Below are 15,482 nucleotides of genomic sequence, written 5' to 3'. Positions count from 1 at the left end.
TCTTCATTTTATGTCTGATTTCCTCCTTCTTTGCATGTTGTCATCATTGTATAACTCTACAGTTTTTGGTGGGAAGTAAAGTGTTTGGTGTTAAGTTCCAGGCCCAAAAATAAAATTATTGCTTTGATAAAAGAACGTTTTGCTTTTTTACCTATACGGTGCAAACCCACATCACTGGAAAGACTTTTAATGAGCTGAAGCTAACACTGCTCAAAGGCTTCTGGTGCATTTTAGTTTAATCTGTTTTCGACTTTTTTTCCCAGTTATGTTTTACAAATGAATTTATTTATTTTGAGCTGCAACAGTTTGTTAATGTTCCTTTTTTTCCTTTGCAGTAATAGTAGTTGTAATAATTTTATTTATGTATTTTTTTCTGTGTATTTTCACCTTCATCATGCAGCGGAAGCTTTTTATGAATGTAGACTCTATCAGAAGACCTATTATATTTCATAAAATCTGCATTTTTGAGCACAGGTTTTAGCTTAAGAAACAATAAGAACAGCAGAGTTTAAACAGAGCACCTGTGCACCAAAGACTAGTTAAAGAAGCTGTAGACGATGTTGTTGTTTCAGATGGTAAGCTTGTAGTTTTCTGTACTTCAGACTGTGGGTGTTACTCTAAAGCTAGGAGCAGCTCTGCTCTGTGTGAGACACCTTGAAAAGTGCACGTGCACGTGCACAAGTTCAGTTTTGTCATCTGGATGCATTAAAAAGATGATGCTGAGATCGAGCCCCTAAGGTAGCCTGCAGGGGCCCCACTTTCCTCCAGCCTGATACACCTCATACAGATGCACCGGAGCACCTGTTTTTTTTCTGTGTGAATCATTCTTGTTTTTATTTTAACATGTAAAGTTAAATTAAACCAGAAAAGTCAAAGCCACCAGTCAAAGGGTAAACTTATTGCTCGGCTCCAGATCAGTCTGAGCAGCAGAGACCTTCTTCCATCTGTCCTCCTCCAGCATCAGGTGTCTCCAAGTGTCTCCTCCCCCCTCGGTTCGGTTCCGTCAGTCCCGTCATCAGTGCAGCAGAACCGTCCTCCTCTCCGTGGAGCGGCTCCTCTCTGACTCTCCTCACCGCGGCGGTCATGACCCAGCAGGGCTCCCCGAACCCGGCCTGCAGCCCCAACAGCGCCGTCCCGGCGCCGGTCCCGACGCAGACGGACTCCAGGGACAAATGGAGCAAAAAGATGGACTTCCTCCTGTCTGTCATCGGCTTCGCGGTGGACCTGGGCAACGTTTGGAGATTCCCGTACATTTGTTACCAGAACGGAGGCGGTGAGTTGGTTTTTGAGTCAGGAGTTTTATAACTCCAGCTATTATACTTTTGACTATTTGATCAAATCTCCAAATAACTCGAAAGTGTCTCAGAAAACCGCCTGACGGCAGGAACTGTCCATGGTGCCAAAATACGCACAAGTCTGAAATGTCCAACAAAAAACTTTTTACTAGTTTTCTTTCCCAATTTGCATCTTTAAATTTTAATTTAAAAATGTAGGCGTTTTACTTTAATAAAAATCCTTCAAGATCAAGAAAAAGTAGCCTTTTTTGTGAACAAATGATTAATATTTGTTTAATTTCCTGCACAGATTTGTTTACTTTCATGTGTGGTTGTTTTGTAAATCAGTGTATGTGGGTGATCCTTCTAACAAAATGATTCAAATTTATATTTAAATGTAAAAAAAGGTATTAAAAATACATTTGTAATGGCAAAAAAAGACCTACAAAATAAGAAATAGGAAGATTATGAGAAGAATTTCAAAGAAAATGTGAAAGCAATAATATTAGGATTGAAAAGAGATTTGTTTTGAAACATTTTCCTGTAGTTTCTGAAAGCTGTTGCCAGTATTCAGTGAATTTAAGTCAGATTCAGCTTCACGAATGTCCTCAGTTTGTTGCTTTTGGATAAGGCAGCTTCACTAACTCGCACCATCGTGCATCTCTGTGCAGGAGCGTTCCTTATCCCCTACGTTTTGATGGCCATTTTTGGCGGCGTGCCCCTCTTTTACATGGAGCTGGCGCTGGGGCAGTTCCACAGAACCGGAGCCATATCCATATGGAAACACATCTGTCCCATTTTTAAAGGTATACGACTCAGAACTGAGCTGCTCAGAAACAGACAAACAGAAATATATATATAAAACTAAATCAGTCAAAGCCCAGCGTGACTTCTTCTTTCAGGTATAGGATATGCCATCTGTATCATTGCTCTGTACGTGTCCTTCTACTACAACACCATCATCGCCTGGGCCCTCTTCTACTTCTACTCCTCCTTCTCCAGCATCTTGCCTTGGACAAACTGCGACAACGTGTGGAACACCCCCGACTGCACCAACTACTTTGGCACGGACAACGTCACTTGGACCAATTCCTCCAGGTCTCCAGCAGAGGAATTTTACACGTAAGTGCATGTAAGTGTGAGTAGCAAAAAACCCACACAACTATAAATAGTTTTCCTGTAACAGCCCCTCACAGATGTTGCCAGGTTGGTTATTTTTGAAGCTCTTGCTTGATGAAAACCTGATGATTTGTTTGGTTTTGACAGGAGAAACGTTCTGGAGATCCACAAGGCTTCAGGGCTGAGAGACGTTGGGGGTGTTCGCTGGCAGCTCATGCTTTGCCTTTTTCTCATTTTCACCATAGTTTACTTCAGCCTCTGGAAGGGAGTGAAGACATCAGGGAAGGTAACAGCACGGGACATTATCACAGCTCGTCTTTAACTTCCACGGCTCATCTCTCTGTTGCCCCGCAGGTTGTGTGGGTGACCGCCACTTTGCCCTACATTGTACTTTTCATCCTGCTGATTCGAGGTGCCACTCTGCCAGGAGCCTGGAGGGGAGTGGAGTTTTATCTAAAACCTCAGTGGGACAAGCTGCTGGAGACCAGTGTGAGTTTGTGCAGAGTTAAATAAGTTTATGGTGACTGTGGTCATGCCTCGTGTTTCAGTTTTCCTATAGAATCACTTACTATTAATGTAAAGGAACAAAATCCTTCATTTAAAACACCAGATATAGGCGAAACACCATGCACGCAGTGTGGTTTTTAAAAGTAAAAAAAGAGCTTTAGAGGAATTTTTGATGAACAGGTTTTTTTTTTTTTTTACCTATTTTAACAACCTCCTCTTAGTCACTAGTTGTAAAGATTCTTTATACCATCTACAAAACGATGTCCTCACCTTCATCCGGCTCTCTGTCGTCGTTCACTAAACATGTGTGAGTGCTTTGTTTGGGGGAGAATATGGATGAGATGAAATGAGATGCATAAATAAGCCACAGAGCAGGATAATAAGATGCATAATTGGTTTAGATTTTCTGCCCGTTGACAAAGGCCTCCCTTTCTGTCTCACTCGCTGATGCCCGGCGCTCCTCTCTTCTTTTTTATTGCCGAGCGCGAGCTCCTCTTCAGATCTCCCTGCTTTCAGCTGTGCAGCGCCTCACCCTCCCTACACGACCAACCCAACAACTCTCCGTTCAGCCAAACCACATATAGCAACAGCAACACACTCACATTAAATGATGGTGTTGTGAAGTTTTGAGAGGAGAATGAGGGGATGAAGAGTTTCTGTCTGTTTTTTTTTTTTTTTTTTTGCAGGTTTGGGTGGATGCTGCAGCTCAGATATTCTTCTCTCTGGGTCCAGGCTTTGGGGTCCTCCTGGCTCTCTCCAGCTACAACCCTTTTACAAATAACTGCTATCGGTAGAGTCCCACTGACACTTTTCTCTATGATTCATTTAAATCAGTGTTTTACAGTTTGATAAAAGACTGAGGTGACTTGCTGATACTTGTACACATCATGGGTCTGCTGTTAGAACATCTGCACGAACAAATAAAAAATCAGTAAATAGGGATGTGAGGAAAACCCTGGTGTTATAGACAGTGTGCACAGCATACAGGTGAGAGTACAAATCGTGTATCTATCTGATGAGTGCAACAAAGTGATGAAACATTGAAAACAGACACTACTATTAGAAACCAAAAATCAGATGCTACATAGGACATGATAAAAAAATGTCACATCTCAGCGGTTTTGTTATAATCAGTAAAGATAAGTATGAGTTCTGGATGTTTAACATGTTGATTTTCAGTTGTTTTTTTTATTTTTAACAAAAGTATCTGATACTATTTTTTGTTCTTTGTTTCACTAAGTTGATTTTTTTTCTTATTTATCTACTAAATTTGATTTCAAAATCTTGCTTTGTGCAATGCAGAGAAGAAACAAAACAGATGAATATTATTACTAAGCAGTTTGTGGAAGAATAGTTCATAGCTAGAAAAAGAAACGCTGAGAGCTGAGGGACTTTGCTCAAAATCTTGAAAAATATTAAACTAAACTGTTGAAACAAAAACTGAACCAAATTTGGCAAAATCATAGCTAGAAGCAAAATACAGCGAAAAGCAAAATCATAGCTGAAAGCTAAAATCTACAAAACCATAGGTAAAAGCTAAATCATTATAATAAAAAAAACCTTAAATGAACAAAAATGCAGGTAGAAACAAAAATCAGCAAAGTCATTGCTAACAGGTACAATTAGCGAAACCACAGCAAAAAAGCTAAAATGTGCAAAAACGTAGCTACAAGCTAAAGTTAGCAAAATGGTAGCTACCAGCTGAAACTGGCAGAACTGTAGTTAAAAGCTAAAAGGAGCATAAGGAGACAAAAATAAAGTCAGTATGCTGAAGTAGATTAGAAACAATGTTTCTGAAAGAACTGAGGAGAGCTCAGTGTGTTTCAATGGAGAACACTTTTGTAAATAAAAAAATATAAAAGTAGAAAAGTTACAAAAAAATAAAAGTTATAATACAGTTTTCCTAATCAGCTGAATATTTTGATATATGATTGGGTAAAATAACCCAAGTTCTGTGCAAAACTATCCCGAGTCAACATTCACACAGTTACTGCTGTTTTGATTCTAAAGGATTATAAAAAAGATCATATTATCTTTATCTTGGTGATTAGAAATGTCTGGTTATTATTTGGTGAGGTAGATTTATGAATAAATTCCACATCATATAAACCACCTGCTGAGTATGTCTCAGTAATGTGGTTGCAGATGGTGGTTATGTGGTTGTCTTCATGTCGTCATGCTCGAATCTGAAAAACACACCAAAGCCGAAAACATGACTCAGCTAAACTCATTAATCAAAGATGGAGAAAAACAAATCCGGCGCTGCTGACAGAGAAACACTGGAGCTGCGTCTCTGATAAAAAATAAAACTGCATTTAAAGTTCTTTGAGTAGAGCAGTATAAAGGGATTTTGATCTGTCTTCTCTAACAGCGATGCCATTGTGACCAGTCTGGTGAACTGTCTGACCAGCTTCGTGTCGGGTTTTGTCATCTTCACGGTTCTGGGCTACATGGCAGAGATGAGGAACGTAGAAGTCGAGGATGTTGCCAGAGACAAAGGTCAAAAATGAAACCAAATCAAACTGCATTAACTGAAGACACAGATATGTTTAAATTATAAACAAACTCTTAAGTAAAACCCTCTGATTTCAGTCTGTTTGTTGTTGTTTTGTTCTCCAGGACCAAGTTTACTCTTCATCACATACCCAGAAGCGATCGCAAACATGATGGGCTCTACGTTTTTTGCAATCATCTTTTTTGTGATGATGATCACCCTGGGCCTGGACAGCACGGTACGGCCCGCTAAAAGAGAACAATTACATGTTCTATTTTCCTAGAACATAGGTCCAAGCTAGTAATGTACATGTTCTTCTCACTACATATTATATGCAGCAGAAACATAATCTGGGAGGTTTATTTGAAGCTATTTTCTCTGTGTTTCAGTTTGGAGGACTGGAAGCAATCATCACGGCTGTACTGGATGAATACCCAGATTATTTCTCTCACAGACGTGAACTTTTTGTTCTCTGCTTGGTGATTGTCTGTTTTTTGGGCTCTCTGAGCACCCTTACCAATGTAAGTTGTCTTTTTTTTGTCTCTCTCTGTATCATACTGGGTTACACAAGCAAATTAAAGCCACCCCTGATTACTGCAGATTAAAGTCTTTACATTCAAACTTTTGTAAGGTTCAGATAGTTTGGGCCAAATATCTGATAAACATTGCCTGATGATGTTTTAAACCTGTGTTATATCCCACTGGCAGGGTGGTGCCTATGTGGTAAAGCTGCTGGAGGAATTCGGAGTAGGATGCTCGATCATCGCAGTGGGTTTCCTCGAGGTTATCGCAGTCTCCTGGTTCTATGGTAGCGGTGTTCTCTTGACTGGTTTTCTGTCTTTCTCCCGTCGTTTCTGCACACGGTAACATCTTCTGTCGCTTTGTCTGCTTTCAGGAATCAAAAGGTTTAGCAGTGACGTTCAGGCAATGCTGGGCAAAGCCCCGGGATTATTCTGGAGGGTGTGCTGGGTCGCCATAAGTCCGGCATTTCTGGCGGTAAGAGAGGGAAACACAGAATATTCGAAGATGCAGATACGGCAGCAGTCTTGCATGTAAATCAAAGCCTGCTTTTATTACACGCTGGGAATGCTTTAAGGTGTGTTCCTTTGAAAAAAAGATGAAATAAGCATCTTTTTTGTAAGCAGTCCAGAGATAAGTGGAGCGTAGCAGATAAGATTGATAAAAAGCTCGCTGTAAGATTAATAAAAAAAATCGGCTGCATCTTTGGCCTTTAAAGGCTACAGAAACCAGATAAACCTTCTTTTGTAGATTAAACTCATCACTGCATAAAGAAAAAATCTTCCTCAAAACTTTTTCCTCGGCGTATTTATCCAAAAACACTTCAGCTAATCTCACTCTCTTTTTGCCATCCGGCCGTTTTATTTCGTTGTCTCTTTGCTGCATCAGTTTCTCTTATGACATTTAAAAATACTACATCATCATGACTTTCTTTTACATATTTTATTATCCCCTGCTACCAAAAGGTGAGCAGTAATATAACTGCTTGTGTTTTTATGTCTGTTAGCAAAATATGCCATGAACCACTGGACTGATTTTAATGAAACTAGTAATCATTGGATGCACATCTACAACTGATTTACATTTCAAGATGGCTGCCACAGCCAACTAATAATGAGCAGATATTGAGAGTCTGATTAGATGGTGAGCTGAAATTTGGTGTAGTAGTAGCTGAGAGTCATTCCTACAACACGCTCAGAGTGCGAACAGATCACATGAGGCAGAAGGCGAAATGCATTCCTTAAAGACATTCTGAAGTGTTGGAGTTTCATGTCTGAATTACCCCGTCTTTATAATATTTGTGTGAGAAGATAAAAGCAATGACGACATGCATACATGTTTAAATTTGTGCTGTTCTCCCACCTTTTCTCAGTACATCATAGTGAGCTCCCTGCTGAAAGCGCCGCCGCTCACCCTGTTCGATTATAAATACCCGGACTGGAGCATCACGGTCGGGTACATCATCGGCCTCTCGTCCTTCATGTGGATCCCCATCTACATGGTCTACAAGCTGGTGTGGACCCCCGGTTCTCTGAAGCAGGTCAGTGGATCAGTGGAAGTACAGACGCCCCCCCCCCCACCCTCCCCTCAAACACATTTTACTCCCTGACCTCTCTGAGCCCCCGCTGCCTTGTTGTCCTCAGAGGCTGGCGGTGTGCCTGAGACCAGAGAGGACCATCCCTGACGTCCACGCTGACAGCCTCAACATGGCCGCTGCGTCACAGAAAGATGTGAACACCTCCGTGTGCTTGTAAAGTCGATTTCAAAGCACAGTAAACCTGAATCTGTCACGATGACTGTCAGATCACTACATACAGTATGTACACTTTGTGGGAAGTTAAAGGCTGCTATATTTGTATTTTCAAAAGAAACAGAAACAGCAATAGTTACATTTATTTCTCCATGTGTGATTTGGACCTGCTTCATCCAGACAGTTTATAGCTTGTTCATATTTCAAGTGTAGTTTTTGTGGTTGTGGGAGTCCGTGGTGCGTTCAGTGTTCTGTCTGTGCTCCTATATAAAGAAAACTTTGCAGAGAGTGATCAAGTAATGTTTGACATCTTTGACTTGGTTACTCTGTAACTCTGCTTTGTGGAGTTTGCCACGCTTCATGACGAGCATTTCTAACAGCGAAGACGCCAGAAATGAAGCAGAGTCAAAGTTTTCTACAACCAAACTAATAACAGAAGAATAATATTACTTTTTAAAATTTAAAACAGAAAAATACGAATGAGTTTGTTTAGTGTTGTGAATAATGTAACATATTTATTCCAAAGGTCAGAAAATATAGTCCTTTATTTGTATTCAATAATTGCTGCTGAGCAAATAAATAAATAGATTTTTCCTGCAAATGTATCCCACAAGAGATAAATAAGAAACAAAGATAAAATTATTAAAATTATACTATGTATTGCTTCACAATGTAGCATTAATAAACAGTCTTTATTGCCACATGTAACAACCAAGTGATTTTACCTCATGTTTATGTTGCACATTTTTAGATTTTAAATGCATGTTTTGATCCTCATCTTCAAACTGTCTTGCCTTAAACTGGAAGCATGTTTAAAAACGGTAAAGGTGGAAATGACATCGTGCCTCTCCAGAAAAAAAACAAAAACATTTTCACTCAAACTAAAGACTGTTAGGATTTCTTTTTTTTTAAAAGATGTACTTTTATTCACAAGTGTTAACTTATCTTCGATGCTTTCTTCAGACGATTATGTGATGATTGTTGTCTCCTCCTGAACACAGTTTCTGTAAAGAACTGTATAAAGTGATTATAGTACAAAAAAAAACAAGTTTGTTCCTGTGCTTTCTTTCATTTGTGAGGATTTACATTTAGAACATTAGAGAACGTGGAGTTCCACAAGGATCCAGTTCTAGGACTTGTTCTGTTTTCATTATACATTACCTTTGGGGTCTGGTTTTATAAGGCGGGATATTCCTTTACATCATTTTGCCAATAATATTCAGATCTGACCATAAAAATAAGAACGGAGACACTCTGAAGTCTCACCTGTACGGTCAGGATATCATCAGGACATGGATGAAGATAAACTTCCTTAATCTCGATAAAAACAAAACTGAAGTCAACTTGTTTGGAGACAAAACCTTGTAGATAACTGTCACAGTATTCTGAGGGCCTCTAATGTTATACTTTAGATATAAATTATAACATTGCATATATCAGATCAGTTCTTTCCCAATTGCAACTTTCAACCAAGGTAAAGCTTTATGCATGTCCCAAATTATTCATTACAACGTGCATGAATTCCTATAACACATAGATCAGTCCTCTTTTAATCGTCTGCAGCTGCTACAGAACTCTGTTGCTCATTTTTTTGACAGAAACAAGAAAATGTGATTATATAAAACCCAGCATTGGTCTCTCTCTACCAGCTTCCTGTCCAATACGGGACTGATTTTAAGATTTTGTTAAAAACAGAACGTTGTGCTCAAACAATCAGCTGCTCTGAGACGGGTCAAGGCCTAAATGCAAATGTAGGCGTGATCACTCTGTTGTTTTGTGGGTTGATTTACGTCTCCATTTAAAAACTGCTCGGAGCTTCCAGGTGTCTGTTAAAGACCCACCTCTCGTGTACCCTCATAAATGACTGTTAAATACAGTTAAAAATGCAGTTAATTAAATGAGCTGTAAACATTTAATAAACCATAAACAGTTACAGATAAAAGACTCGTATCGACCAGTTTCCTGCCAAATAGTGAGCCAACATTTATCTGTATCCTCCATTCTCATTCTCTACCTGCATTCTTTATCATTTAGGTTCTAAATCTCAAACTTTACCCCCATATAAACATTGTGATAGAAACATATTTGTTAAGCATAAATAAATCCTTTATAGTGGTACAGTGGGAGCTTTTTTAATGATTTCACTGCTTTGTTCATTTGTTTAATTTATTTGTGTGAATACATTTTTGTTTGGTCGAGTTTTGCTGTACAGCACTTTGGTACATTTGTTTCTTTATAAAGAGTTTTTAAAATAAAACTAATATTCTTGCAAATTTCTAAATTAGAGCCCTTCTTGTCTCTGTTTGCCTCTATTAGATATTAAAATCAACAAACTAATTTGCAAAATTTATCATCTATAAATATAGGAGAACAAAGCAGCATAAACTATTAAATTATCCTTTTGAAACTTTCACACACAGATAATAATATGGGTGATACAAGCTTGGACTTCACATTTTTCCTTGTTCGACCAAAATAAATTCCCACCGGGCCCGATGGCTTTGAGGACGACAGGTCTGACCGTTCGGGGTAAAGAGTGGCTCAGATGGTCTGATTCCCCTCTGAGCTGCTGCTGGTTGGTGGGTGTGAGGATCAAAGTCCTTTTGTGTCAAAGATGCTATTGAAGCGGAGAACAGGCACATAAAAGAGACTCTGATAAACACGGTGGCTTCTTCTCAAACTGACACAAACAGCTTGATATAAAGTCTAACAAGGAGAGGGCGGCTGCTGATACCGCCGCTTCTGTTCAAACGTACGAGAGGACCGAAGACGAGTGGAAGAGTAAAAGTTTTCTAGTTTATTGGAATTATCCTGGCTCTTCACTTGCAAACTGTTTGTTATTTTGGTTAAACTCACAAGGACTTCTTTTCACCCACAGTCTTACCGTTTTTGGTGTTTTATTCATTTTTTATGGATCACAGTTTCAAACATTTTTGGTATGAATGCATGTACTGATTAAACTCCTTTTATCTGTTTTTGTAAATACATTTCAAATGTAACAATTGTTACTTCCTGTTGATTCATATCATGTTTAAGAAATTCATTTACAGCATTAATGAATATCAGGCTGATTAGCAAGCTTTACAGTTTCCCGTGTTACTGAATTTAAATGCACATTTTAATTCAACAGATTTACTTGTTTCGTTGTTTTCTTTTATTTAATCACCTGTGATAACACCTTTTGGCTTTCTCGTTCCTCTTTTTAAAATTTCGCAAATAACTTGATGTCATAGAAACAGAAGATCAAATCAAAGCAACTTCTCAAATATGAAACGATGAACTCTGAACCGCGTAACACAAATTACTGTTGGGCTCCAAAATAAAGTCCTGGAAATAAAATAAGGAAACTGAAAATGTGAAGCAACTAAATGAACTTTTGAAACTTTGTATACATTTTTTCCCAGATAAATAAGTTAACAAATCACACAGCAGCGCCCTCTTGTTTGTCCTGTTAACCCTATCAATGCACCTTCTTTGTTAATCAAGTCAAACCACATAAATGTGTGCAAATATGTCCATATATCCAATTAAACCAGGACCTCTGACTCCATGCATCTGGGACGCCTCCTGTTTTCATTTCAGGCCACCGTGAGTGACATTTCTTAATGTTCATTAGTCGACAGCTGGAAGAGTCTCTAACAGTTTTCTGCAGAGGAGACTGAAAGGCCGTCCCATCAGTCATCCAGAGGGATGATGGGATGATATCACCCTACGGAGCTTGACCTTTCTGTCCGTTCCTCGTTGCTCCTTGACATTTCAGACATGAGAAATGTGGCAGAGGTCATGAACCTGTTCAGTGGTTTTACACTCGTTGAATTTTTACAGTCCAACTACTGGGAAGCACCCGAATCATTCAGTCTCTGAATGCTCCTGCACTTCCCTCAACCAATGAGAAGAAGAAAATCTTTGTTTTTTTTGTCAGAATTTAATCTAATTTAATTTAAACAAATCTGAGCTTTAAAGCGCAGTGTCAGGATCTGTGTTTTTTGGTGTTTAATATTTAGTTTTCTTGTTATGTTTATTTTCTGGGTTTTCTTGTTGTTTATTTCAGATTTCTTGTTTTCAGTTCTGCTCCTCTGAGTTTCTCTGAGCCATTTTTCCTCATTCAGATCCTCAGTCCTGTCTGTCATCTCAAACCTGTTTCTGTTCTTATTAGTTTTAGCTGCAGTCGATCGGTTGTGGAAATTCTCCGACTCGACTTCCTCTCCCAGAACAAGTCGACTCCTGTCGCCTCTCGTCCTCACAGCTTTTAGTCGTCGTTTCGTTTCCGAAGAAGAACTTTCCCTTTTCTCTTTCAACCTGATTCCATCATTCTCCCTCCAACTCTGTTTACATCCAGGGATAATTTTGCATCCGTTGCACTGAGACTGTTCGTAGTGTACTCATTAATGTCCGAATGTAAACAAATAACTTGTAATTGTTGGCAACAAAACATGACTCTGCTGAACTGGCTCATTTTTTACAAATTATACAGTAGACTTGGTAGTAAATGATGCGTATTTAGTGGTTATTTTTATTATTTATACGATACACATTGTAAAATCGTGTATTTTGACAGCTTTTATGGCTTAAAACTGTTAAGCTTTAGCTGTGCCATTAATCCAGACGCCATGCAGAGCTGTCCTCTGCTGTTTCTTCTTCTTCAGGCAGTCTCACCAGCGCCCTCCAGCGACAAGGATTAGTAACAGCATCGGTGTCAAACCTGACACCTCTAGGACCCTGGCAGAGCGGAAGAGCCGTCTCCTCCTCCTCCTCCTCCTTCATCCTTCATCCTCCATCCTTTATGATGCTGTGGCTCGTCCCTCCAGCTGTAATCATGTGTTTCAGCTTCAGTGGGATCATCAGCGCCCAGCAGGACGAGCCCGGACCGGCGGACAGGCCGTATGTGGTGCTGCTGAAGCAGAATCTAGGTGAGACCCGGCCCGAGGTCCGGCCCGTGACCCGGCCGGCCCGAGGCCCTGCTGCGACCATGATCCTGCCCGCCTCTGTGTGCTCGTTCGTCAGTCTGTCAGCAAAATATCCCATGAGCCACTGGACGGAGTCATTGAACCTCTCATTTAGTAACCACTGGATGTACATCTGCACCTCATTAACCTTTGGAGTCGAGGCAATTCAAGATGGCCGCCACGGCTTATTACCAACACAAACACGGCTATAGGTCAGTCAGTTTCACAGATATTGAGCTAAAGCTTTTTGTGGTGGTATCTGAGAGTCATCACCAGATTACACAGCGAGCGCGAGCTGAGCTCTGCTTTTCAAACTTCAATCAACCAATCAACTTTATTTCTATAGCACATTTTAAGAACCACAGGGGCAGCCAAAGTGCTGCACAATAGATAGATAAAAACAGTAAAAAGTAAATAGATAAAACAAATAAACAGATAAAAAGATAAATAGATAAAATAGATAAAAACTTGACCATTTACCACTGGAATCAACTCTTTCAGGAGGTAGTCACTGGGTGTGCATCTACAACTGATTGACTTTTGGAGTTAATCTAATCAAAGATGGCCGCCACAGCCAACTGACTGTAGAAAACACAACAATGGCTATAATTCAGGCACTTTTACAGATGTTGAGCTAAAGTTTGGGGTGGTAATAGCTGAGCATATTCCCCAACAACATCTTTGCTGAGCATCTTGACATTAACTGTTGGTGTCAGCAAAATATCTCAATATGACCCAGCTGACAGATAGTATCTACAGCTGATTAACTTTTGGAGTCAATTCAAAATAATCAATATTAGCTTTCACCAAAATGGCTGTAACTCAGTAAATTTTGCACATATTGATCTAAAGTTTGGTGTGGTAGTAGCTGAGAGTCATTCACAACACATGCTCATAACAGATCGCGTGAGATTACGTAAGATATTGTTACTTTAAAGGTTTGACCCAAACGACTCTAACTTTGTCTCTTCTCAATACCAGATGATTTTAGTCCAAAAGGTGGCGGGCGATGTTTAAGGATGGCTCGGCCTTTAATGGCTGTGTCTTCCCGTCTTTTCAGTCCTGCTGGGGAGTGTGGTCGGAGTCCTGCTGCTGCTGATGATCATCATGGCTGTGTGTGTCTACAAACCTCTGTCCCGCCGCTGAAGCTGGACTGAAAGAGGACGCCAGCGCCGCATCGGCAGTCCTCCCAGAGGACAGAGAGCTGCGGATCTGAGCCGGCACCGGGAGAAGATCAGCTCTCTGCCACCTGCTGAAACACAACCAGTGCTGAAAACCTGTCATTTCCTCAGGTCAACAAGGGATGTTTGTTTTGACAGTATGAGCTACAGCTGGGTCCAGAGGTCCGTGAAAGCGTTCAGGACAGCGGTGGGGTTTGTATGTGTGGACGGGCTTCATATCAGTTTTGTTTTGAAGGAGATGAATCAATAAATATTAGTTACAGTAAACACATCAGCTGGAAGCATCGGATTGGGAAATAAAACGTCATGTAGCTGTGTGTCACACCCGCTGTGGAACACGGTGGTGGGAATATTTCAATCTTTGGGTTTCGTCTTTTTAAAGTTGGACATGAAAAAAGCATCCTGACGCTTGTTTGGGCTTTTGTAGAGAAGGAAGAGTTCTTGCTGCTGCTGAATATTGAGTCCCCTCGAAAAAAACATCCTTTAAAGGAACATTTTGAGCTGTAGCTGATGTTGGACATTTCTGTAAACTCACCTGAATATCAATGTCGACCCTCGAAGATTGCACAAAACATTTAAAAGTTTTTAACCTTTGGACTCTTCTGTTTATTTATTTATGTATTTATTTCTTGTGGAACAACTTTTCTAATGATTTTCCACATTTATCCAGACTTTATGTCTCAAGGAAACCCTGTCACTGGATGGATGGATGTTGTTTATTAACAAATATTTGTTGTATTGAATGTGAATCATAAACTCTACAATGATTTTAGTGAAATCACAAAGTGAGGAAGTTTCCGTTGCTTTTATCTAAATCAGTTTATGTTGATTAAAGTTTATTTGCAGGTTAAAATAAAGCACCAGGAGGTGGCTTTTATTCAACTTATAAAAGTAGAAATTTGCTCATGAATTTACTAATTAAATAAACTATGAAACCATCATTTTAATTTTTCTTCCAGAATTGAACTTGTGGCACAAATGTTTCACATCCACATAAACTGCTGTAAGTCAATGCACTCAAATAAATGTGGACGAATAAAACAAAAGTCTTCATTGTTTTTATTTAAAATTTAGGTCAAAATAATGATAAAAATATACTTTTTCTGCAAAAAATGAAACAGATAAAGATGGGCACAATGAAGGATGATTAATTACTGATTTGATCAGGTATAAAAACTTTGGTTTAAACCATCTCCTCTCCGATCATTTCTTGTTTCATTTGCCACAGCTAGTGTTTTTCTAACAGATTTCCTGTATTTCAGCTGTAAATCACTCCACACCTCAAGCTACTGCTCACTTTAACACTTTAAAGATGTGAGAACGGAGATGAATTGTTCTACTTATAAAACTTTTTCCAAACAACAACAACAACAAAAAAACCCAACTGCATTAAAACTTTTAAGAATGTCACGGGGGAGCGGTAGTCTTTATGGAAATAAAGTGCTTTTATTTTTTAGAACATTTTAAAAACAGCATATCCAAACAGACATTTTTATTGTTTTTTTTAAAATTACAACATATTAAAAACAACTCCTCAGCTCAAGCGGAGCGTTACAAAAACCTGCATTAGTTTCGCCTTAGCTAGCCTTTGTTGACGTTTGTTGACGTTGACCGCTCACCGGTTTGGCAACTTGGTCGTTACTGAGTCGAAGGCCCCGAGGGGCACAGGAACAGGAAGTGGTTGGCTGTCAG

At 39.5% G+C, this 15,482-nt stretch overlaps 1 protein-coding gene across 1 annotated transcript; it reads left to right on the top strand.

Annotated features, from left to right (window-relative positions):
- Positions 1-1,093: 1,093 nt before the first annotated feature.
- slc6a4b (solute carrier family 6 member 4b) lies at positions 1,094-7,744 on the top strand. The gene is made up of 13 exons (XM_017413903.3): positions 1,094-1,273; positions 1,946-2,080; positions 2,177-2,396; positions 2,541-2,679; positions 2,748-2,882; positions 3,587-3,690; positions 5,272-5,399; positions 5,520-5,632; positions 5,784-5,915; positions 6,103-6,202; positions 6,290-6,390; positions 7,286-7,453; positions 7,557-7,744. Exons 1-13 carry the CDS (start codon positions 1,186-1,188, stop codon positions 7,665-7,667), a joined length of 1,674 nt encoding a protein of 557 aa, XP_017269392.3. The 5' UTR covers positions 1,094-1,185; the 3' UTR covers positions 7,668-7,744.
- Positions 7,745-15,482: the final 7,738 nt, after the last annotated feature.

This window comes from Kryptolebias marmoratus, linkage group LG1 (genome assembly GCF_001649575.2).
Source record: "Kryptolebias marmoratus isolate JLee-2015 linkage group LG1, ASM164957v2, whole genome shotgun sequence".
Taxonomy (NCBI): Eukaryota; Metazoa; Chordata; class Actinopteri; order Cyprinodontiformes; family Rivulidae; genus Kryptolebias; species Kryptolebias marmoratus.
The sequence above is the reverse complement of the archived record's forward strand: the minus strand, read 5'-3'. Positions and strand labels throughout refer to the sequence as shown.